Below are 26,790 nucleotides of genomic sequence, written 5' to 3' on the forward strand. Positions count from 1 at the left end.
GAAAATAGCTACAATTATTAATATATATGTTAATACATGATAATGCATCTTTGTGTGATATAATATTTATTTATTTATTTAATCTACCCGGTGGAATTAAAACCGTAACAATAAATAAATATTCATACATTTTAAAACACATTACATGAGTAATGATTCCATCTTCATATGTAGATGATCAGTGTATTAATTTTTAATCATGAAGATCACCAAGATCACGCTGTGGTTTGTGTGTCAAGCGTATGTTCTTCATAAGCCTGTGTGGAAAGGCACAGTTATACCTGTGGTTAATGTTCTCAAGCTTATGTAAAGTGGGTTTATCTCAGAATCTGCATAAACATGGAACCTGCCAGAGTTTAAGATCTGAAAACCACGGCAGATAAGAGACCGCAGCAGTTTCTGCAGAGTTTGTGGCTCATCTGTTCTCAGAACTCAGAGCAGCATTTTTCCAATGACCATATAAGGTCAAAATATTATATTACATATTTTAATTTATAAATATAACTTCTGTACTCTTTATATGTCATTGTATGTTTTTGTTTATGAAAACGTAAATTCAAGATGTCTGATAAAAGCAATGATGTTCTATTCTCCTTATATTGCACAGCTATTTCAAAATAAATTACTTTTGCTGGAAAAATAATGCAAAATAATTTCATTTAATTTATTTTTTAATTTAATTTAATTTAATTTAATTTAATTTAATTTAATTTAATTTAATTTAATTTAATTTAATTTAATTTTAGGTCTCAATGTGGCTTTGCGCGGATCTGACAGCCCTTGTAAAGGCCGGTTGGAGGTGTATCATGGCGTTAAGAAGCAGTGGGGCTTGGTGTGTCATTACGGGTGGAGTAAAGAAAATGGAGAGGTTGTGTGTAAATCAATAGGGTGTGGGGATCATACACGCTCTGATGTAGACAGGACCCTCAAAGATCCACCTCTGCCCCAACAATACTGGATGGATCAAGTGAAATGCACATCTGAAGAAGAGAGCCTTTGGAAATGCCTTTATGTTGGCATCAGTAACAATGAGGAGTGTGATGGTAGTTTTGTTGCTGTTGAATGCTCGGGTAGGTAGTATTTCTTTAAGTATATATATATATATATATAAAAATATAAATGTTTTATGTTTGTATTGCTGTCATCTAAGTTCAGATGTGAATCTACACATTGTTGATGCCAAGCTTTTTACCACAGGAGAAGTTAAACTGAGTTTGAATCTGAATGGACAGCGTGATGTATGTGCTGGTGTGGTGGAGTTCTCTACAGCCAACGGCATCATTGGGGTCTGTAATGATAGCTCTAGTAAGTGGACAAAAATAAGAAGTTTATTTTATTTGCTGTTTTTTCTTTATTGATCAAAATATTAGAGAGAATTTCTAAATGTCATTGCATAAAAAAAATATTAAAAAAAAAAATGCACTTTTCAGAGCCATCTTTTGCAATGACTTTTAATCAACTGATCATTAATGGATTGATGCAATTGAAGTAAATGATTTGTAATTATTATTAAGTATTTAAAAGTGATAACAACTACGGTAATCTTCAGCTGTTGTTTAAGAATGTTGTATATGTAAAATTATTATTTAAATCCCAATGTCCTTTTTTGTGAAATGTAAATATTAATTGTTTATATGTTGATTATATTTATTTGAATATGTAATTGTTAATAAATAATGGAACATTAATACAAATGGAGTAATATGCAGTTTTGAAAAGGTAATTCTTGAACAATGTTCTAATGCAAACAATGAAGTTTGAGTTTGATGTTTTATACGGTGATACATACAGTATTTTATCAGAAATAATGTGTTTGATTGTTCTTCACAGTTTAACAAATTAAACCAAATACATGCAAGCAAATGATGCTCTGGAACTCAGAGCCATTTTTGTAATAATTTTTAATCACCTAGTTAGAACATCTTTCAAGCAACTTAACATTTACATTTTTTATGCAACCTCAAACAAAGTTAAGACAGACTACTATTCACGGAACGCCAATTTTGATTTCATGTCCTTTAATAATGGTTTCTTCTACATTTTTGATGTCATTTTTACATTTGCCAATTAGTTTTGACAGTACATTATTTGAGAAAAGCTTTTGTATTCACATTGATGATGAAACTTTATGCATTAATTTTCTTTGTTGTTGTGTATATTTATTTAGCAAACAAGATATGTCAGGAGCTTGGTTGTGGAGATCTTCATGACATTCCCAAGCCTGGAATGTTCAAAGGACAACAGAGCAAACGAAATGTAATGCTTAAATGTGTTGGCGATGAGAAGTTCTCTTGGCAGTGTATGGAGAGGTCAGACTGCCGGGAGCGAGCCAGTGTGATCTGCAGCAGTGAGTGTATACTATTATTAAACAGCTCTATGGAGTATGTTGTTCTGTTTGGGGTAAATGAAATGGTGCTGAAACCGCTTCTCAGTATTTCCATGTTTTGTGTGAGAGGTAAAATGCACATTTACACAGAAATACTTGTATTACACAGATCACAGGAGGTTCAGTCTACGAGATGGCAGCGATGCTTGCTCTGGGTGGGTGGAAGAGAAAACTGTGAAACAAAAATCATGGAATCCTGTTCAGTCAGCAAAAGTGAAGCCTGAAGTCATCTGTCCACAACTGAACTGTGGTTCCACTGGAAACTTTACAAAAGGAACTAACATCCTGACGTGCTCAGGTGATGCTGAGTTTCAGCTTTAAATAAAATTACATCAATACATATAAGTATATATTATTAATAGATTTCATGTATTAATAATAGGTAATTATAAATTAATTAATTTGCATTAATACTATTTAAGAATTACACAAGTTTTTTGTACAATTGTTTAGTGTTAATAAATTGTGTTATTCTATCTCAAGTTAAATGAATACGTTTTAATGTGTTTTGAAATTTAGTAATTCGATTATTATTATTATTATTACAGTTATAGGGTTGACATTGTGTGTTGACATCACAAGTTCAAAGTTAAACTAATGTGAATATATTTCTTGTGATATATCTATTTTTATTTTTATATATTTATTATATTTATGTACATGTATTGTGGTAAAGAACATTTATAGACTATTGAACAAAGCTTATTTAAAAATATAAAACATTTTAATAATGCATCACATGACCAACATCATTTTTTTTATGTTTAGATGGATAATAAAGACAACTTTATTTGAAAATGATTTTTAATAGTATTAATTTAATTTTTTGGAATAAATAATAAATGAAAAAATACATTTTTAGACTGATTTTTTTAAACATCTAGTTTAACATATGTATTTTTATCTTATAAAACTTTTAATTATAACTACAAATATTTTATTACAATGTATTAGAATTTGTTTCCTTTTTTATTAGGCATTGTAGCAATTACATTTTGCTGTGTTCACAGACAGCGTGAAACTCCAGAATTTCACAACAGAGTGTTTTGGAGATGTTTCCATTGCTGTGAATGGTATTAACTATGAAGTGTGCTCCAGTGATTCGATTGAGTCCCGTAAAAAGATGGGGGCGGTGGTCTGTCGAGAGCTTGGCTGTGGTGAGATAGTGCTCGTGGAACAGGGCTCCTTCACTTCTAATGGTTTTCTGAGTAATGTTGATTGTCAGGGTGATGAACGGTCACTGTGGCATTGTCTGGCAATTCATGAGAAAAAACAATGCTGGGGAACCAAAGTTATATGTTCAGGTAACTAAGACGGCTTTACAGGTAATTATAATGAACTCAGAATCTAGAACAACCAGAATCACCCATAACTGATAAACTATTTCATATCAATCTTTTTTTTTTATAAACGGCAGGCAGCTTGGATGTGCGTTTTAGTGACGGTCTGGGTCGCTGTTCTGGACGTGTAGAGGTGAAATGGGAAGGCTCATGGAGGCCCATTGGCTCTGAAAGGAACACTATGAATTCAGACGTGGTGTGTCAACATCTAAACTGTGATGCATCCTCAAAAATAAATAGACAACTTTTCACTGAAGGAGAAAAGACACTGCAATGGCTGTGGGATGTCCAGTGTAAAAGCTCTTCAGCAAAGCTCCATGAGTGTTTCGAGAATATTGTCTTGAGGACACCTCGTCAAAACGAGAAAAACATAGAAATAATTTGCCAAAGTAAGACAATATACTACACACCAGTCATACTGCTCAAAAGTTTGAAATATATGCAAGTTTATAATGTTTTTTAAAAGGAGTCTCTTATTGAGGTTACATTTATTTGATAAGTAAATGGAAGTAAAATGAGTAATATTGTGAAATAGAATCAAAATTTAAAATAAGTGTTTTCTATTTGAATATGTGATTTATTTCTATAATGGCATTGCTGAATTTTCAACATCATTACTCCAGTCTTCAGTGTCACGTGATCCTTCAGAGATCATTCTAATATGATTTTCTGCTCAAGAAACATTTCTTCTTCTTCTTCTTCTTAAAAACATTTGTGCTGCTTTTTCTTCAGGAAACTGTGATACACTACCATTTAAAAAAGAAAAACAAAAGTAAAAATTTATCACAGGAATAAATTACATTTTAAAATATATTCAAATAGGAAAGCCGTTTTAAATTGAAATAACAAATATTTAATTATATTATTGTTATAATGTATTTTATAATAAGCACATCTTTGAGCATAAAACCTCTTTCTAAAACATCTTAATTATTCCTAATGTTTAACCTGTAATGTAATATAATATAATATAATCATGTTTGGATGTTTTGTTATGTTTGATGTTAAGCTTTTAGGTTTACATAATTTTTAACATGCTTTGCATGATTCCAGAAGTTTTTTTTGTTTTGTTTATTTAGTAAATACATCTTAAGTGTTACTCTGCACATACAGTAACCACAAATCCATTTTATTTGTTCTCAGAGGAAGAACTGAAGTTCTTTGAAGGTGATTCTCCATGCGAGGGAAAAGTGCGCATCAAGCAATTTGATGGTAACGCTGTCTGGCTGCCTGCAACATCAGAGGAAGAGAATAAGAAAAAAGCCAATGACACATGCAAAGCAATGCAGTGTGGAACTCTGGTCTCCTTTGAACCGGAGCAAAACACCACAGATGCCAAAGTCACATGTTCAGGTACAGTACATGTGGCACCGGAATTGTCTTATTGTTTTTAACGTACTCTTATAAAAGTATTTTATTTTTCAAAGTTTAATTATTTTAAATGATATAAACTTAATAACATGAGTTTTTTTTTTTAATGTAGTGTCAAATTAATTTAATTGTATTCAACCTACCTAATATATGTATAATTGAAGTTTGCATATTCATTTGTGTTAAAACCACATAAATCAGTTTTGTTGACATAACTAACCGAGTAGTAGATCTTTAGTTCCTAGAATGCTTAGCAAGGGACTGCATTAGAAGAGTAAATGTTTGATATTCAGTAATGTTGGACATTTAGAGGAGTTTCTTTTGAATTTTGTGGTTACCATTGCTTAGGGCAGTGGGCAGTCAGTGAGTAATTGCTATTGTAAAGTCAGTATTTTTCTAATTTTGTTTATAATAATGAATGCAATAGATTGTTTAAACATAAGAACATTAAATACACCTCATTAAATTAATATATATACATATTAAATTGTTGGTCCCATATAAAAATTGTTTGACAAACCTACAGTAAACCGCTTAAATTGTGTTTTAAAAACTAAATAGATTTATTTTAAATGAATTTAATTAAATTGTGTGTATAAACACATTTGAGTATAGTATATAACCGCAATATTTCCTGAAAACATATTATCTTCTGCAAAGATGGATTAATTTTCTATAAGGTCAAAAGTTACATAGTGTAGCTTTATCAGTTCTGTGTGTAAAATGTTTGTATTCTTACTGATGTCACATGTAGGGACAAAGACTCTTGCACTTGAAAACTCACTTGGAGAAAAATGCTGGGGAATGGTGAAGGTCTGTGGAAATGGCAAGTGTGGAGGGGTTTGCAGCAACAATTGGAGAACAGAAGAAGACTCCAGAATGATCTGTGGGAACCTGGGCTGTGGAAATCCAATTCCGGCCCAGTTACCACTTCAGATAAATAATCTACCTGCCACTTACAGTAGTGTGTACTGCTCAGAAAATGTACAAAATATGACCATGTGCAATTTTATTCCCAACAAAAACCCCACCTGCAAATCCCTAGCCCACGTGATATGCACAGGTAATGTAAACAGTCAATTACTTCATTTAAAACTTCACGTTAACTCCTGCTTTATTTATCAAAACTTTGGGCTTGTCACAGTCAAATTGTTCAGGCTTAGAATGTGTTCTGTTCCATGTTTTACACATACTTTAGTTTGGGTTTGAATTAAAGGTCCCCTGAAGTGCCTTGAAACACACAGCATAACTGTATGTGGTGACATAATTTCAACTGAAACAGGAAAAGAGGGCAGGACATATAGAGCAGCCCGCCCCTTTTTAAAATAGCCAGTAACTTTGGTTTATATCTGCTAAAGTTTTGACTCTGCTTTATATATGCCGACTAATTGATTACCCCCTAGATTCAATATGAAACTCTTAGTAAAACAAATTAGTGTTCATAATAATGCTGAGGCTGTAGAGATTGTAAAGGTTTTTTATATATGCAGACTTGCGCATATGATCCACTCTGTGCAATCACGTCTCTGGAGCCAATGTCCAGATCAGACTGTATGCTACCATGATTTGCGTGAAATAATGTGAAACCAGACCTAATTTGCCCCAATCCAAAGCATATTTACACTGTTTGAATCGTTCCCTATTACCTACACTGTGCACTAGGAGCCATTCACTGTACTGGAAATACTACACTGTGAACAAGTGACCGATCTCAGCCGGTGCTTCAGCGTCTATCTGTAGTGCAGGAGGCGGGCGCTTCGGATTCTAGAGAGCATTTGATTGATCAGAAGATTTGATAAGAAGATGAAGTACAATGTGACGTCAAAAAAATCGTTGAGCCGTTTTGGCGGAAATTACGAACTGCAAACTTTGAATGCTTATATCCTTGGGATAGTGTTATTATTTGCATATTTAAAATTTTACATTGTTGATTCAACAAATTACAGAACATTGTGAACATGTAGAGAAGAGTGGAGGAAACCAAGGACTGTGCAATTATTTTCTGTGAAACAAAAGTTTAATGTGTTCAGAAAAGTGTGTTCATATATTTTTTGACCATGCTATCAATTATGAAAAATGTCTAGAGTTTTTATGCTATTATAGATTAACACAAAAATATTTTTGTACCAAGGGGGCGTTTTAGCACATCCATGTCTGACAAAGCAATTAGCTTTAAACATTTACAGCAAAATCATAGTACAGACAGTTTTTGCTTAAAATTAAAAAGAATATAATCAATAATCATGAATTACGAAATTAAAGAAAGTATTTGAAACATTTTGTTAGCTGATGCGATCTAACTAGCTACCTGAGGCTAACTTGAGGTCATTTTTAAATATAAGATGCAAATATTTTAAATCAACCAGCTGGTTAGAATACATCTGATGGAAAGAAAAAAGGATTTGATGTTCAAAACAGAATTAATACAGTAACTGCTCATTGCCAGCGGGGGCCTTTTAACGACTGGTTTTTGTTTTTTATTATGTAATTCCGAAAATATAATTATATTTATAATGAATAACACGTAGTCCCTATCTACAGGGATAGGCCCTACTGTTCTCACATGTCATAAATAACTATGATGTTCTACAAAACAACAAACACTTTTATTTCTTATTGCTGAAAATTAGATAATTTAATGTGAAATATGTTTTCTCTCCGGTACATCACCAGTGTAAGCTTCATGGTGAAAACTTCTACATCACTCTCGTCAACGCTGTCCATAGTTACAATAAAAATTTATCATGACTTTATCTTGTGGTTATTTTGGGGGAAAAAAATAAGGGGGCGTTTCCCCCCACTCTATCCTAAAATATGTGAAAATGGCAATGTTTCAAAAAACTTACAACGTAAACCAAAAATTTGCAATCGATATGTCACTATTCAACAATTTCTCTGGGATGCTGAAATTAAATTGTGTAGGAAAGTTTTTTGACTGTACAGAGCACAGTATATTTCATGTCAACTGTTTTTTAGTTTAAGACTGGTTTTCAAAAGAAGCTCCTTACCCTTTCTAGAGAATTATAAGTGTGATATCTTCTCAAACCCATGACTAAAATGGGCCTTAAGGGAATAGTTCCCACAAAAAAAAAAAAATTTGCTGAAAATGTACTCACCCTCAGGCCATCAAAGATGTGGATAAGTATGTTTCTTCATGGAAACAATTTTCTAAAAATGTACCATTTTTATTGAGAGTTGCATTAGTTCAGTCAGGCCACGTTAGTCAGCTGTTCCTGACGTGTAACAATCCAGTCTTAAAACCTATCTCATGCGGTCTAATAATTCCCATTCTTCAGCATCTCTTCCATCGCATCGCTGCTTGCAATTAACTGATTGCATAGTTGCTTGCAAATCAAACTGTTGCAGCTTGTTTCAGAACACCTGAAATCCGCATCTAAGATAAGCGAATGCTCTTTGAATCCATATCACTATTTATATTGCCTGGTGGTTAACATTGTTTTGCATCAGTTGCAGGAGCAAAATATTAGCAGCAGCATTTATACATCTGTGTTCATACACCTGGAGCTATACGCAGTTAGAGCGTGTAATCGTTCTGAGGACAGGCCGATAAGGCCATGAAAACAGTGTTAAATGAGACCAGCATCCTCGTGTAGGCATTTCAACTGGGGTTCGCTGTATTTAGTGGTGTAATTTCAGTGTCACTGGTGTTTATGTGTGCGGTTGTTTCAGATGCACGCAGCGTCAGAAGCACGCATTTATTGCTCTCTGGCTTCTATATGCCTATAAGAACGTGATCTCAATAGCCACGTTTACATGCATGCCCACAGTTGCATTCATATTTTTAATAACTGCTCACACTTACTTGGAATAAACAGACTAATATTTGAACCTCTCGTGTTCATTTGTGCGCTAGTCAAGTGGCCAGAACATGATCACATACACACTATGGCCATCTTCTGTCGTACCACACCAGTGGTGTAGTCAGGGCCATATGCAAGTATATGCCATATAATTACTTTTTTCCCGGGCTATTGCGTATTATGACTACTAAAGGTTCAGTATCTGCATATACTCTTGTGTATCCACTTGTTTTGTTGCTTCGCAAGTCTGTAATCTACTGTAATAAATTCAGCCACCACCATTTCCTACCTCCCAATAAAACAGTGGGTAGTACAATTCGACAACAAAAAATGCTACTGTATAGTTATGGTTTATTAAGGTCTACACCTACCACAACCCTACACCTACCCTTACAGTACTGCAAATACAGTAATTGTGTTATATTTGCGGTTGAAGCTAGAAGGGATACAGCTACAGGAAACCAAAAAAATAATATTTTCTACCGATTAGATTGCATTTTTATTAAAGTCTACACCTACCCCAACCCTAAACCTACCCTTACAGTAATGCAGATACATTAAATATTGTTGTTTAGCATAAGAATTTTCCCGGGTAGGAAAATCTGATAATATTACTTTTTTTTTTTTAAGGATTTTGCTTTAGGCAAAAATACCCTTTAAAATCCAATATGAGTTTATATTAGTTTGATTTTGTCAACTATCTTTGTCTGAGTTGCAAGGTGTCAGGTCCAGTGTTGGGAAGGTTACTTTGGAAATGTTATAGGTTACAGATTACAAGTTACCTTATTTAAAATGTAATATGTAGTGTCACTGTTTCAAGTGACTAAGTAATGTAACTGATTACATTTGATTACTTTTTGATTACTTTTCTAAATGTCTATTGTTTTCAAATTTTGATTATTTTGAATCATTTAAAGCAGGCAGGGTTAATGTTACAGTGGTACTCAACACTGATTACTCTCAGATTTCAGAATCCTTCTTCACTTGAATTAAGACTATAATTTAATTGTAAAGTACAAACACCTCAAAATAGGACTTTAGTAGCTCTTTTTACTTTGCAATATTTTTTAGGTTAAATACAGATTTAAAATCATAAGATATAGTTTAATAGCTGTTACTCCCCTCGAGTTGAATTAAAGGCTCAGGTCGTTCTTGGTTTTAACAGACATTTATTTGGACACGAGTCTTCAACATGTCTTGTACATGCTAGTCTTTTAGCCTTTTTTATGTCCCAACAATGCCGTCAGAACTATGAAAGAAAATACACAAACTTAAATTAACCCTCTAAAAGAGATGTTTTACACATAATAATAAACAAAAAAAAAATAATACATACAAACGAATAAATAAAGTGCACATTTCCACCAGCAAGTAAATACACTTAATTGGCTAATTATACATTAACACAGGATCACGTAACAAATGTTCACATACGGAAGCCAGTTAATACGATAAAACACATACCTCATTGGCCTCTCTGACTCAAGAGGAATAAACTTGGAGGGTTACAGCTTCCTTTAAACAAAAACTTGATATCTCTTCTTAGCACCACTTATGGCTTAACTCTTACAGACATGTGTTACTAGTGCGCAGTGGTGGACGAAGTACACAAATCAAGTACTTGAGTAAAAGTACAGATACGTATAATAAAATATTACTCCAGTAAAAGTAAAAGTACTCCTTTTTCAATTTTACTCAAGTGAAAGTACAAAAGTACTAAATTTTTTATGTACTTAAGTAAAAAAGTACTGAAAGATAGATGTTTGCAATTTTATATAGGCTAATTTAATTTTATATTAGCACTTTTTTTTTATAATCCTACTGATCAAAATACCTGGGATTTTTTCCAAAATAACCACTATTTGGAGTGAAGATATATTTTTGTTGTTGATATGGACTACGTTGATATGTACTACGCCACCTACATATAGGTGGTTGAATAAAAATATTTGGACATTATTTATAAAAATTACCTCAAGTTAGCACCAGCAAGCTTGTTAGCTAGACAGTTAGCATCAGCTAACAATATTTGCTTATTTTCAGTGCGGTTATGAATAACGTCCTTAATAACAATGGATGAAAAAGTTAGAGCTTTACTGATGATTAACGTTAAGTCTAGAGTGTGTCCACCTTTGTGTGTGGGTCCATGTACATGCTGAATCGACAGGTAAAAAAAGCCTCAAGTCCAAATATTCATTTATCACCAATTAACCGTTTGACAAACTTGCTTCGATATCCAGATCTGAATTAAAAAAAATCTCAAACATGCTCCGATATCCCGATCAGAATCAACCGAGTCGCGAACATGCTCCGAAGTGGCGCTCTGAATCAACCGAGTCGCGAACAGGCTCCGAAGTGCCGATCTGAATCAATCGAGTCGCGAACAGGCTCCGAAGTGGCGACCTGAATCAACCGAGTCGCGAACAGTCTCCGTAGTCCCGATCTGAATCAACCGAGTCGCGAACAGGCTCCGAAGTGCCGATCTGAATCAACCGAGTCGCGAACAGGCTCCGAAGTGCCGATCTGAATCAACCGAGTCGCGAACAGGCTCCGAAGTGGCGACCTGAATCAACCGAGTCGCGAACAGTCTCCGTAGTCCCGATCTGAATCAACCGAGTCGCGAACAGGCTCCGAAGTGCCGATCTGAATCAACCGAGTCGCGAACAGGCTCCGAAGTGCCGATCTGAATCAACCGAGTCGCGAACAGGCTCCGAAGTCCCGATCTGAATCAACCGAGTCGCGAACAGGCTCCGAAGTCCCGATCTGAATCAACCGAGTCGCGAACAGGTTCCGAAGTCCCGATCTGAATCAACCGAGTCTCGAAAAGGCTCCGAAGTCCCGATCTGAATCAACCGAGTCGCGAACAGGCTCCGAAGTGCCGATCTGAATCAACCGAGTCGCGAACAGGCTCCGAAGTCCCGATCTGAATCAACTGAGTCGCGAACCGAGTCGCGAACAGGCTCCGAAGTGCCGATCTGAATCAACCGAGTCGCGAACAGGCTCCGAAGTCCCGATCTGAATCAACCGAGTCGCGAACAGGCTCCGAAGTGCCGATCTGAATCAACCGAGCCGCGAACAGGCTCCGAAGTGCCGATCTGAATCAACGGAGTCTCGAACAGGCTCCGAATTGCCGATCTGAAAACTTCGACCAAATAATGTAAGAAATAACTCCATTTCCAAACTGTTAATATTACGGTTGCGGGGAATTTGGACAAGCATGAGTTATTTTATTTAATCTGTGTTAGTTTAAGGTTATTTTATTTTATTTTTTAACCTAATACACGGAGACGCTGATAGATGTGTCTGCTTTGCACTGGAGCATTTCAGTGGGCTTAAATAGTTCTCTATCTACAGCGGATTTAGTTTCCAAACAACTGACAATTTTGACCTAAATATGATTTTCAGTTACAATAATTAATCCTAAATTTCGACATTAATAACTTACTTTTAGCAACATCAGACGCACGCGCGCTCACAAGATCTGCCTGTTCTTACTTCAGGAGACTCACACTAAACGGTTCATTTGAATCAGTGAGGGGTCGACTCCAGAACAGCTGCAATCGGATCATTCTAATTCGTAAACGAATCGTTTAGTGCGATTCGCGATCTGAGTAAAGTTTATTTTGAAAAGACTCATTCATGATGAATCAGACACCGCTTCTGCGTGTCGGAGCACGTGATATATTATAGGGAGTAACGATATGTTTTATGAAATGTAGTGAAGTTAAAAGTACGATCTTATGCTTTGGAATGTAGTGAAGTAAAAGTAAAAGTTACTCAAAATAAAACTACTCCAGTAAAGTTCAGATACTTGAAAAATGTACTTAAGTACAGTAACGAAGTAAAGCTACTCCGTTACTGTCCACCACTGCTAGTTCACTGCTCTTCTTACAGGTAGTGCACCGGAAACTATTCTGATAGCAACAATTAAATAATTCCCAAGCGGAACAAAATAAAAAAGAAATAGATTCCCCCTTTTCTAAGGTTTTAGCTGAATAATATGAAATTAATTGACATGTATTAACAAAAATATATTACTTATCTATTCTAATGATTATTCTGAACATTTTAACTATTAATTGACCTTTTAAATGTAAAGTACATATAATGAATGAAATATATGAGAAGTTGCATCTGACGGCAGCTACAATAGCTATGATACTGTTTTTGAAATCAAATTTTTGCATAGCTATGACAGGAAACATTGGCATCTAACAATGCCTTGGAAAAAGGCAGTTAATCTAAAAATAAAATAAATAATCACTTACATAAACCAAAATAGGAAATAAAACCGTTTTGGAATAAGCATGTGTCATATTCTGTGTCTTCAACTCCAGAAACATTGGTGTCTCATATTTTAAATATGTACAGTATATGTGTGAAAATATTCAAATGTAACTCCCTTTGTAATCATTTACAATATAATAATTAACTGTCATTTAATTACAGTTTACATTACATTAACAGATTGCTACATTTATTTTGCAATTACATTACGTAATTTAGACATGTAGTTACTGCCCAACACGTCCGCCAGCGAACGTCAAAAGCTGGCTAAATCCGGACGTCCTCCGAATGTCCGCCAGCGAACGTTATAAATCGGTCGTACTGCGGACCTAAGCGGACATTCGGAACGTCCGGGGGACGTCCCCTGTTTGCTGGGATGGATACCCTGCTTGTGTGAAACCGGCAGGCTTAACAAACACAGCGTCTCAGTCTCTTTCACAGTTAATTATCAAGCAGAGCATCCTCATCTTTCCCCTCCCCCGCATTTAAAAGCATCCCAAAATTGTTAATTTTCCACAGGTGTACTTGAAGACATCGTTCCTTCAGTGTTTGTCCGTAGCAGTGACGTCACGCACCATCAGTAGAAACATAATCATTACACTACTATCATTACTACGTTTCCCCTTTAATGGTGTATAAAGTTGTGTGAAACTCGTGATTCTTTGTTGTAATTGGTGCACTATCACTTCTGTCATTCTACCTTTCCCTGCCCATCATGAGTGCTCATGTCCGCTGCAGCGAGAGAGCTCCGCTCAAATGCCACCAGTTGAGTTGAGAGCTGATCGCCAAAGCAAGGGAAACCTCCCCCACATTAGGCATTGTTTTTAAATTACACCAAACTGCAAAAAGCAAAAAAGTGTGATCCACCAGCTGCGCACAAGAGCAGAGTCTCCTGTACAGCGCTGCGATTGCACAACAATGTAAAGTGATAAACAAGTTGCTTCATTCATTGAGATGTGACACAGAATTATTGATATTGTCGTGTGGTGTGACATATGAGAACATTATAGGTTCTATAGTGTTGCTGGCTGAAAACATAGCAACAAGCCTACATAGTTAATTCAGCAAGGGGAATCAATTTTTTAACATTTGTTTCTTAGCTGAAAATCAGTAAATTGTGCTTAATTTAGTACACCAGCTTTCTCCATTCTAATGTGTGTTATTGTATAATTAGAATTTTATCTTCTATGTCCACTATTTCCCAGTCTCTACTGCAGTGGTTCCCAACTTTTTTCAACTGGCGGCCCACACAACCAAACACATATGTTTGCGCGGCCCACTTCAAAAAAATTAACTGACCCCTCTATTGTTGGGTTGATAACTTAGTACTCAGAAGCTAGATTTTAAACTATATTTATTGAATAAACTAGGGCTGTGCGATATGGACAAAAAAAAAAAAAAAAAAACTATCGCGATTTTTTTTATCAATTTTGCAATTGTGCTTTTACAGTCATAAATGCATTCAGGATTAATTTGAAACATATTTCCAAAAGAAAACCAATCAGAGCTTTATCAAAAAGTTGTAACATCTCTAGAACAGACATAAGTCAAAATTATCACTATAGTGAAGATGTAAAAAAATGTATAGACTTGTGGCAAAAAAAATAAATTATACAAAAATCCTGTATACAGGGACTTTTTTTTCTTTTTTGCCATGCATTGTTCATAGAGCTCATTAATTGTAGCGGTGCCTCAGGTGTTTGCAGTGTGTATACAGTATGTGTATGCGGTCAGCAGTGAGAGCGCATAAATATAACGCGAAAGCACATTAAAATAATGCACGAATGCGAATCTCTCTGTTCGCAGCAGATTTCCTTTGCTCTGTCACAAAACCGGTCGTGCTTGCTCAGATACACGCTGCTTTGCGAGGAGAGAGTGTGCACACTTAAAACGTGTCTCCTCTCACTTAAACTGCATCCTGTTCACTAACAAATTCACTCTATGCTCATGTGTTAGACATGAATTACACGCTCTGATCCGTCAACATTGGCTCAGAAAAAAGGCGCATCACAGACAGTGTGTGAACCTGGAGTTAGGCATATGCGCACGCTCAAATCGTGATTTTAGGACGTTTTCTTTTAATCGCACAGCCCTAGAATGGACTGGAAATGAACAGAAAATAATTGGCGGCCCACCTGCAATACCACCGCACACAGGTTGAAAACCACTGCTCTACTGTAATGTCAGTGTCTACAAATCACAGAATGTACAGTGTTGCCGACATCACGTTCCCATTCTGATGACTATTACTATTTGATGTGATAAAAGTAATCGATTTAACACGATTACATGTTAATCCTGTTACAGGATTTTAATTTAATTCTGTTTATAAAAGGTTATCATACCCCTCTCAAAATGATTACCATTTCAGTTTAATGCATATTACATGCTCCTTGTGCTGCATCAAGGGGTCATATGCTTTCCCCTTTACAATCATACATTTGCTTTAAAGGGGGTTACAATAGTGTTTCATGGAATCAGAGTTGTTCACAGTGTTAAAGAGATGAATTTTCGTGCTAATCATGGCCAATTTGGATGAATGGAGAATTTCTGTGCCGAAAATCTTACTTCTGGGTGGTACAAGTTTCGGCCGGTTTTTTTTTTTTTTTTTTTTTTTTTTCGATCATGGATCTAATGATGTAGACCAGGGGTGGGGAACGTTGATCCTGGAGGGCCACTGTCCTGCAAAGTTTAGCTCCAACCATGAAAAAACAAAAACCTACCTGTATCCTGAAGACCTTGATTAGCTTGTTCAGGTTATTTTGATTAGAGTTGGAGGTAAACTCTGCAGGGACACAGGCCCTCCAGGATCAACATTCCCCACCCCTGACGTAGACGATGGTATAACTTCTTATGAGCATCTCTTTCGGGAAAGAAAGGGGAGGGTGTGGGGAGTAAGGTGGATGTCTGCGGTCTTGGGTGACGGGATGGGGGGCTTATGATATTAGACTTCGTAGTCTATTATAAAAGATAATGGATTTCAAACCTTAAGCAAACACATTTTTATTCAAAGATCAACCATCTGTCATTACTCTTTAGTCTGCCACAAGAAACAACAACATTAAAATCATGAACTCAAATGTTATTGTAAAAAGAAAACAAAAACAAACAATAACTGTTGTAACAGTGTGTAAATCAGACCTTTCTGTAACGCTAACGCTAATGTGCTTATACTTTTTTTTGTACACAGTGCCGCGAACTGTCAATCACTCCTGTACGCGTGCATCACTGTCCTCCTCGCAGCTGCAGCAACTTGAGCTCTCTTCATCAAGCTTTAAAAAAAAAAGGGGACAAAAAGGTCGTATTGTATTTGTGCATATAGATTAATTAGATAAATGAATATTTAAATTCGTGCCTAGCTGCCTACAGTATTTTTTTAGAACTTGCTGCAGCCAATGAGCAGCCGGCGGGGGCTGGTTGCAGGACTACTCAACCTCCGCAGACAGTTTTTAATGTTTATCAGACACTGCTCAAGATTTTGCTTTAGTATAATTTTCGGGACAATTAGGGCCAGATTCGGGATTCGGGACAACAGTTTAGATTTCGGGACTGTCCCAAATTTTTCAGGACGTCTGGTCACCCTACCTGAAAGAGCTGCTGCATTACTTCATTAGCATGAGTCTGACCTGCAGCTATATCTTTCAGGCTTGGTGGGGTGTCAGACAGTGACTCTTCTGATTTTGACCGTGTTGGTTTAGGTCTCAAGAGTGTAAATCCAGGAGAGCATATTTACGTGTTGTTCACTGTATTTGAATTTTTATTTTGAACTCCGGCCACGTTGAGTTGTTATTGCCAGCGGCAAAAGCGACGCATGTACTTTCACTTGCAAAACTCAAGGGTGTATGGGTAATGTAGTCTCTGCTCTCGGTGGGACGAATTAGGAAGCTTGCATTGTGAAGGGCGCTCTGAAAAGCAGCAGCGCAGGCAAAAGATTAAAACCTCTATTAAAACAGATGTCCAAATGAGCGTACCGGTACGCTACAAGCACGTTCTGGGCGCACGGAGAGGTGGTGGTACGCTCAAGAGCTATATTTGGAAGTGGCAGTACTGAGTACAGGTGCGTACCGGCCCACTTAAAGCACTGACTTGACGGAAGTGGTCATGATTGAAACATCACTTGCTCACCATTGGATCCTCTGTAGTGAATGGGTGCCATCAGAATGAGAATTCAAACAGCTGATAAAAACATCACAATAATCCACAGCACCCATTCATTGCAAAGGATCCATTGGTGATGTAATAGAAAATTTCTCCAGATCTGTTCCCATGAAAAACTACTCCTTTATTACACTACTCAGGTGAAAAAAGAGTATACTTGAATGCTGTACTTGTATATTAAAAAATATATATATACTTAAATACCAGCAAGTACATTTACCGTACATTCTTTTTTTTTTTTTTGTGCTAAATAAAATTGTGAAAGTTATATACTTAAAATACACTAATTTAAAGTCTATTTTTACTTCAGTTTGCAAATTGCTAAAGTATGCCAAATACTACTTATATAAAAAAATATTTTTATTGCATTGAAATAAAGTATACTACTGCAAAAATATTCAGAGGACTTCTATTTCTGTATTTCTAATAAGCCTGCTTTGAATGAATTAAAAGTAGTTCACTTTTACATAGTTATCATTTAAATTAAATTGATTTTAATTAACATATATTAGTAAAGTAATAGTTAGGAGGGTGAATAGATTCTAAGCAAATTTTCATTCTGAGGTGAACTATTCCTTAAACACAGTTTAAAATTCCATTCAATAAACATTTATTTGACACACTCTTCACAGACAGCATCAAAGCTAGACTGGAGGATCCAAGAGACAAATGCGCTGGAAAAGCATCACTGTTTTACGCTGGGAAGTGGACACCTATCTGTAAAGACAGTCTTGATACAAATCTTAAAAATTTGATCTGCAAGGAACTATGTTGTGGCGAGAGCATAAATGACCGACATAATTGGATTTCACAAGAAGAATCTAAATCTAGAGGACTATCAGGAATTAAATGTCTGGATAATGCCAACTCTGTTTCCAAATGTGACCTCAAAGAGGTTTCAGAGAAAGAATGTATTGATGGCTATCTGAAATGCTCAGGTACTCACCTTTTTAATTTTGTGCAGACTTGAACACATTTTTCTTGTGATGGAAATTTTTGTGATCCCAACTAAGTTTTCTCTTTCTTGCCGTCTGGTTTGTATCCTTTTGCGAACAAAAAGTACCAACACTTTAGCCAAAGTTACCATATTTTCCGCACTATAAGGCACACCAGATTATAAGGCGCACCTTCAATGAATGGCCTATTTTAGAACTGTTTTCATATACAGGGCACACCGGATTATAAAGCGCATAGAATAGAAGATACTACTGTCAAACTTTTGACTGGGTTTGTGTTATGCATCCACTAGATGGAGCTGTGCTAAAGGGAATGTCAACATTTTGACAGCGCGCCTTGATCCATATATATAAGGCGCTCCGGATTAGAAGGCGCACTATCGTTTTTTGAGAAAATTAAAGGCTTTTAAGTGCGCCTAATAGTGCGGAAAATACGGTAGTTTACATATTGCCATAACAGATGCATATGAACAAGGTGACTAGATGTCTATCTGAATGTGATAATAATCATAACAGCCCACTTGTTTACTTGAGTAACAACCTGAAGTAATCATAAATCAAATGTGCTTTGCCTTTGAGTTTTCCTGATTTGCACATGAAGAACCAATTATTAGAGATAAATTATATAATAATGTCATCTTTGCCAAGAAGGTTTGGTTCACCGTTGCAGTCAGAATAAGTCACCTGCAGATAATTAAACTTTTTTAGGGTTTGTCAGATGCGTAGGGGAATTTTTACCACACTCTCTAAGTGTAGTTTCTGCAAGTCCTCTGACCTTTGACCTCTGCTCCTGCACATGTGATACAAGGTTTTTGATATTTCTGCCCTTTATGTAACAGCATGGAAACGATTGCTCCTCTATAATAAGGAAGGCGAATGCAGTGGTCCAGTATATTGTCTGCAAGATAAAAAACCCACTCCAGTCAGCATAAGTGGATGGGGCAACGAGACAAGACAAAAGCTGTGCGAGTATCTACAGTGTGGAAATTTCACATCAAGCATCCCTAAAGACAATAACACAAACACAAACGAGTGGTGGAACAAGACCTATAATTCCTCAGGGAAGGAGAATATTTGGAAATGTGAGAGCAAAGATCAGCCCGTCCAGAATCAACAGCAGTTAAACATCAAGTGTGACCGTAGGAATGATCTCTTTCTTCCTTTTGTTAGCATCCCTAACATTGTCAACTCTAATTAAAGTAGATTAACAGAATAGATATATAGATAAAAAAAATGGCATTGCCAATTTAATTCTGAATCATTAATACGATTACAATTTTTATTCATCTTTTGAATTAGTTTTTATTTTTATATTTTCTTTATATTTCATAAAACATTCTTTAATTATTTCAGTCAGTTGTCAAGACAACTCTATTAAACCACATACAAAAAACAAAAACAAAAAAAAACTAAAATCCCACATACACATATAGTTTAATAACAAGTTGAGTTTTATAGACCTTAATGGAGAAACACTTATTTATTTGTTGCAAATTAATTAAACTTTATATGGAGACATTTCAAGAAACGTTACTAGTTTTTGAAACTAATATAATAAAACAATAAATAATAAAAAACTCTAATAAATTAACTATAAATTAACTAATTATTTTTATAGAAACATTAATAGAAAAGCATATATTTTCCCAGAATGTTCTCAAAGTGTTTAAAATTGACCCTAACAACATGGCAGCATTTTACCATTTATTTTAATATCCTTGGTTGCAGTTCAGTCATTCTCTTTTAATATCCTGAAGTGAAACAAACAGGAGTCAGTTCTTAAATGATGATTTTTCTCAACCCTGCACAAAGAGTAACACTTCACTCTCATATTACAGAAATATTTGATTGTCTGATTTCTCTCCTCTCCAGATAAACCTCCAAAAATGATGCTCTCAAAAAACTGCACAGGCGAGGTGCTCATAGATGAAGAGCATGTTTGTGCATCCCGGTGGGATGATGGGATGTCCAACAAGTTATGTGACAGCCTCAATTGTGGTAAGGCACTCTACAGCTGGACCACAGAGTCCAGAGAAAAAAATACTTGGCATTTCAGCTGCACAGGCATAGAGACATCGGTGTGGCAGTGTGGCTCTAGAAAAGACAGCTGTAAGAACATCCTCTCTGTGGCCTGCAAAGGTGAGTCATACACGTATTTCTGGACTGTAATTAAGACTGTTACTGTAGTTAAATCATGAATAGATGTTGAAATGTAGTTCAGTTTGCCTTTTAAATGCCCCATAAGTCCTTATTGCCAAACTCTCTACTTTTAATTTTTCCCCCTCTGCAATTAAATGGTTTGAGTCATATTTAACTGGTAGAACTCAATTTGTTTCTGTGAACACCCATCGTTCACTAGCTCTTAATTTATGCACAGGGGTGCCACAAGGATCAATACTTGGCCCGCTTTTGTTTAGTCTATATATTAATGATTTGCCATCAGTTTGCCCTGACATCAATACAATAATGTACGCGGATGATACTGTAATTTATGTGCATGCCAAGACAAAAAATCTGGCTGCCACAAAATTGACCAAAGCCATGGACCAGATCACCAATTGGCTAAATCGCTCATGTCTTCAATTAAATGTAGATAAAACTGTGGGAATGTTTTTTACAAAAAGACAATGTAATAGTGTGTCAATAATATCAATTTCGGGTCAAAACATTACTATTGTGCCACAATTTAAATATCTGGGCGTTATTATTGATTCTAATCTCTCTTTTAAAACACATATTAAGAAAGTCTGCAATAGGGTCAAGTTTAGTTTAGCTAATTTTAGATATATTAGAAGTGCCCTTACTTTTAATGCTGCTAAATTATTTATGGATGCAATGATTATGTCACATCTAACATATTGTCTGACAAGCTGGGGACAAACTAACAGCTCATCACTTAAGCCACTAGCAACTATTTATAAAAAAACTCTTAAAATCTTGGACCAGAAGCCTAACAGTTTACACCATTGTATAATCCTTAAAAACTATAAACTGCTGAGCTGGGAAAATGTAATCAAATACAAAAATATTTGTCTGGTTCACAAAATTTTACATAATACCGCTCCGCCTCCTTTCAATTCATTCATAATCCAACGTAATAGCAGCAGTCATAATACCAGAAGCACCACACGTGGCGACCTAGTAATCCCACTAAGAAAAAGTGCATTTGGTCAATTATCATTTTCTTTTACTGCAATACATAACTGGAACTCATTGCCCATTACAATTAAAAACATACATATGTATTCGACTTTTACTGCACACCTTAAAAATTGGCTAACCGACAATTACACCTGCACACATTAATATGCTAGATGTGATGTGCGCACTAGATGTGACATGATCATGCTTCTGCCACTTGATCTCTGCTGACTGTCTCAATGCTATGTCTTATATGTGCTTCAATGTGGCCTTTGCATGATTATCTTTGGTGTCAATTTTCTCTAGTTTATTGCTTGACCTGCTTTTATGTCTTTGTAATTTGTGCCTGCTTGTCTGTTTCAATTTTGTAACACCTTGTTTGTTTGTCTAAGCTCTTGCTTAAGCCTTGTATTAATTGCAATGTATTTATTGATGTATGCCAATTAATAACTGGCTGGGGACTACAGCTGGAAATTAGCCGTAGAGGCTAAAGCTGCTCTTTTGATTAAAAGAGGTTGTCCACATTACTATAAACCAATAAAGTAAAGTAAAGTAAAGTTTTGTGGCTGTAAGACCATTTCATGTGTCCTCCTAGTTCATGTTTGCAGATAGATGCACGTTATGAAATATTTAAAAGATTAGTCATATAGTCAAATGATTAGTCATATACTAAGCTGTGCTTTACTTTCAATGACAGAAGTTATATTTGTATTGCAGATAGTGTTGAATTCAGCTCCACTGAGAAGTGTGGCGGGAAGCTTGTGATCAAGTATCAGGGGCGATGGGAATATGTCTGTGGAAAACTGACTCTGAATGATAACAAGAAGTTTTGTGATGTGCTTAAGTGCAATGATAGCCGAGAATTGCTGGATGAACAGAACATAGCAAAAGAAATGATGGTCAAAATTGATTGCCCAGAAAACCATTACACAATTTTTCAGTGCATGCACCATCTCAATAACGATAAATGCAGTCATGGACCTGCTGAAATCAAGTGTGAAGGTAAAAAACAAAACAAAACAAAAAAACACAGAGATGACATTGACACTTTAATATAGGAAAATATTTTTTTATTGTTCTGGGATTTGTTTTGCCACTGCTTGCCTTCTTTCATGAAGTTAAGAAGCTGTGAGTTTACTTTAATAAAGGCTCATGAAAATTCTAACCTATGAAACTGTTTCTTTAAAACTGCAGGTTATACTCCAAAAGGAGGTAATTCTTCAGTGGGTCTGATATTGGGACTGTTAGGAGCTGTGCTGGGGTTGCTGATGTTGTTTTTAATGTGGAGAAATCGGAAACGTCTACTTTTAGCCTGTGAGTATCACTTAGACCATGCAGAAAGACATTATTCTGATTTACAAATAAATATTATTTTTACATAATTAAGTTACAGCGATATTTGAAAGGTCTTCATGTTTTTAACCTGTTGGTGGCAGTGTTTCCCACTCCTTGTCTCACTACACACACTACACATCAAACAATAACCTGTAGAATTAATAGAAACATAATTTTAGACCTGTTTCTGTTTTTGCAGTAAGATATTACAGAAGTAAAAAGGGCAAAGACGTCAACCCGGATGTGAATGAAATGGATAAGATGGATACAGAGGACAGAGGTATACTGTAGAATTTAATTATTATTACTTTGAACATTGTAAATATCAAGACATAAGCAAATGCTTTCCTTAATTGCAAATAATGTTATTGTTATTATTATTATTTATTTATTTATTTATTTTACTTTTCTATCTAATAAGTCAATAGACAAAATCATTCACACAGATAGATAGAATCGTGTGTGTATATATATATATATATATATATATATATGTATATATATATATATATATATGTATATATATATATATATATATATATATATATATATATATATATATATATATATATATATATATATAATTTTGTATATAAATATATATATATATAATTATTATTATTATTATTTTTTTATTATTATTTTTTTGGTTTTTATGAAGGAAAGACATCGTTTTTAAATAATGATGACTACGAGGATGTGGATTCTCTCATGGACAAGTCAGGTGAGATATTCAAATATTAGTCTTATAACAGCAGGTAATTTTTAATTGTCAGTTTCATTCATTTCAACACAATTTATGTCACTTAATCCATCTTTTACTTAGTCTGTTCATTTTAGTCTGTTGCCTGACTGCCTGCACATTTGTCAATCCAAATAAATAAACTATACTAATACTCTACAAAGTAAACTATAAAATAAGTATGTTCATCTCTACAAAGATCAACAAAATAAATAAATAAATAAAACTTGATGAACAAAATAAATAAATAAAAAAATTAATATAATATAGTAAATAAAACTTATTATTATTATTATCATCAACAAATGTTAATCAACAAAACTGCTCATTCTTTTTTATGTTTGACAAAATGTCATGTAAAATAAGTATGAGTGATGTTTCCATGCAAAGATTCAAAATAAATTCTGCGCAAAACTGGAATATTGCATAAAATGTATGGAAACAATTAAAAGGGCACATTCAGACTCTACGGGGAAAATGAATATATAATGTATGAATAAATTAAAATAAATGTATATTCAATTCAATTCAAGTTTATTTGTACACTTTTTATGATACAAATCATCGCAAAAAAAATTAATTTTCTACAATATTTAGTAGTATCTTATAAGTGGTGACTGTCAGGAATTGTGCAAATGACAGGAATTTTCAGAAAAATTAATACAAGACATAGTCAACCAGGCGATGAACACTAGTAACAGTTATGATGTGATTTCATAGTAAGTAGCAATATTTTTTTAGTTCTGTAAGCTGTTTCAGGGTTAGCATCATCTGGGGTCCTCTGAGGGTCAGCATCATCTCTACTCAGGTTCTCTGGATCCAGACTGGAGCTTGTGTAAATCCTTGTTACCACGTAAATCCTGTTGCAAAACAGAGAAACAAATAAAGACATCATTAGCGTAGCTACTGTTCCAACAAAGTATAATTAGTTAGTTTAACCCAAAAGAACAAGAATGTGCATTTGATCAGATACAGCTGCAGTCACAATTTATGAGATGCATTATTCAAATGCTTGGTGAAAGAGATATGTTTTTAATCTAGATTTAAAAAGAGAGAGTGTATCTGAACCCCGAACATTATCAGGGAGACTTTTCCAGAATTTGGGAGCCAAATGCGAAAAAGCTCTACCTCCTTTTGTGGACTTTGCTATCCCAGAAACTACCAAAAGTCCAGCGTTTTGTGACCTTAGGGAGCGCGATGGATTGTAGCGTAGTAGAAGGCTAGTTAGGTATGCAGGAGCTAAACCATTATGGGCCTTATAGGTAAGTAATGGTAATTTGTAACTGATACAGAACTTAATAGGTAGCCAGTGCAGAGACTGTAAAATTGGGGTAATATGTTAATATTTTCTTGACCTGGTAAGGACTCTAGCCGCTGCATTTTGACTACCTGTAGCTTGTTTATTAAAGAAGCAGGACAACCACCTAGAAGTGCATTACAACAGTCCAGTTTAGAGGTCATAAATGCATCAGAAAAAGATATCATATTTCGTAGCTTGGCAATGTTTCTAAGATGGAAAAATGCTGTTTTTGTAACATGGGAAATATGGTTTTCAAAAGACAAGTTGCTGTCTAATATAACACCCAGATTTTTGACTGTAGAGGAAGTAACAGTACATCAATCTATTTGCAAACTGTAGTCTTCTAGAGTCTATGTACTGTTTATTTTTTTATTTTTATTTATTTTATTTATTTTTGGTACAATAAGTAATATCTCTCTCTTATCCGAATTTAATGGGAGAAAATTATTGGTCATCCAATATTTTAAAACACTATGTTAGCTTAGATAATGTATAAGTTTCATCTGGTCTTGTTGAGATATATAGTTACATCACCAGCATAACAGTGGAAACTAATCCAGAATTTTCTAATAATATTACCAAGGGGCAACATGTATATTGAAAATAGAACAGGACCTAGGACAGATCCTTGTGGCACTCCATATTTTACTGGTGATAAATGAGATGACTCCCCATTTAAATAAACAAAATGGTAGCGATTCGGACAGGTAGGATCTAAACTTTCTTAGAGCCTGCCCTTGAATACCTGTATAGTTTTGTAATCTATCTATGAGTATGTCATGATCTATGGTGTCGTACCTAGCACTAAGATCAATCAAAACAAGCAATTAGATGCAGTCTTGATCTGAGCTTTGGTCATTTGTAATTTTAACAAGTGCAGTTTCTGTGCTATGGTGGGGCCTGAAACCTGATTGAAATTCTTCATACAGATCCTTTTTTCTGCAGGAAGGAGCTCAATTGAGCAGACACAACTTTTTCAAAAATTTTAGACATAAATGAAAGATTACAAAATCATGTTTTTCCAACAGGAGAGGAGGATGAAGATGACAGAAAGAGGGATTCTTCTGGGACAGAATATGATGACATTGAGGGACAAGCCAATGGAATCTCTCCTTCCCAAACCCACCATGATGAAGACCTCGACATCCCTCTCCTTCCCAAGAGACCCGAGAACATTCTTGGTACATCACTCAAATTTACACTTCAATGTGTTTGTGTATGTGTGTGCCTTAAGGACATGGTGCTGACCTTTTCCTTTGTGTTCTCATCAGATCAGGACACCTATGAAGTGGAGACAGAGAAACAGGACTATGATGATGTCATACCTGTCGATGCTGCAACCAATGAAAATGCAGGCATGACACGCACACAAGCTCATGTAGATGTAGACGTGGATGAAGGTGCAGATTCAGATTTAGATGCTGGTCTATTTGCAAATGCTGATGCAGATATGTTGACCACAGAGGTAGAGGTTCACGCTCAAGCAGAGTAATAAAGGAGCCATGAGACCAAATTGTTCTTTTAAGTTAAAATTAATAAGAGATAAGATTGCATGTTCTTATGACAGTAGAATATTTGGAAGAAAATCTGGATAAACCAATGCTGTTTAATGATGCTAACTCTCAAGATTTCTCTCAAGATGTATAAAAGAAGCGACGCATACACAAACCTGATTTGGAATAACAAAATATTTAATTATTGTCACAACAGTGTATGAACTGAAGAAAAGAGCAAATTTTTGTACTGATAAACCAGTCAAACTTTTTGTAATTCTTAAGGTTTTGATGTGTAGGTTTGATCTGTTTGTTCCTTTTGATCCGTTTTTTTTTTCATGTTCATTTGATAAGGTAATATCTTTTTAAAATTTACAAGATCAATGCTTTTAAAATGTTCAAGACCAGGTAACACAATGTTATCACTAACAGGAGGAGTGCTGAATTTTTCCAAATAGAG

At 35.2% G+C, this 26,790-nt stretch overlaps 1 protein-coding gene across 1 annotated transcript; it reads left to right on the forward strand.

Annotated features, from left to right (window-relative positions):
• Positions 1–199: 199 nt before the first annotated feature.
• On the forward strand, positions 200–26,760 carry LOC127964137 (antigen WC1.1-like). The gene is made up of 11 exons (XM_052564295.1): positions 200–225; positions 1,151–1,305; positions 3,397–3,543; positions 4,870–5,079; positions 20,192–20,458; positions 22,178–22,462; positions 22,655–22,774; positions 22,995–23,075; positions 23,457–23,519; positions 25,866–26,018; positions 26,109–26,760. The coding sequence occupies exons 1-11, from the start codon at positions 200–202 to the stop codon at positions 26,327–26,329; spliced, it is 1,728 nt and encodes a 575-aa protein (XP_052420255.1). The 3' UTR covers positions 26,330–26,760.
• The last annotated feature ends 30 nt before the right edge of the window (positions 26,761–26,790 follow it).

This window comes from Carassius gibelio, chromosome B8 (genome assembly GCF_023724105.1).
Source record: "Carassius gibelio isolate Cgi1373 ecotype wild population from Czech Republic chromosome B8, carGib1.2-hapl.c, whole genome shotgun sequence".
NCBI classification, from domain to species: domain Eukaryota; kingdom Metazoa; phylum Chordata; class Actinopteri; order Cypriniformes; family Cyprinidae; genus Carassius; species Carassius gibelio.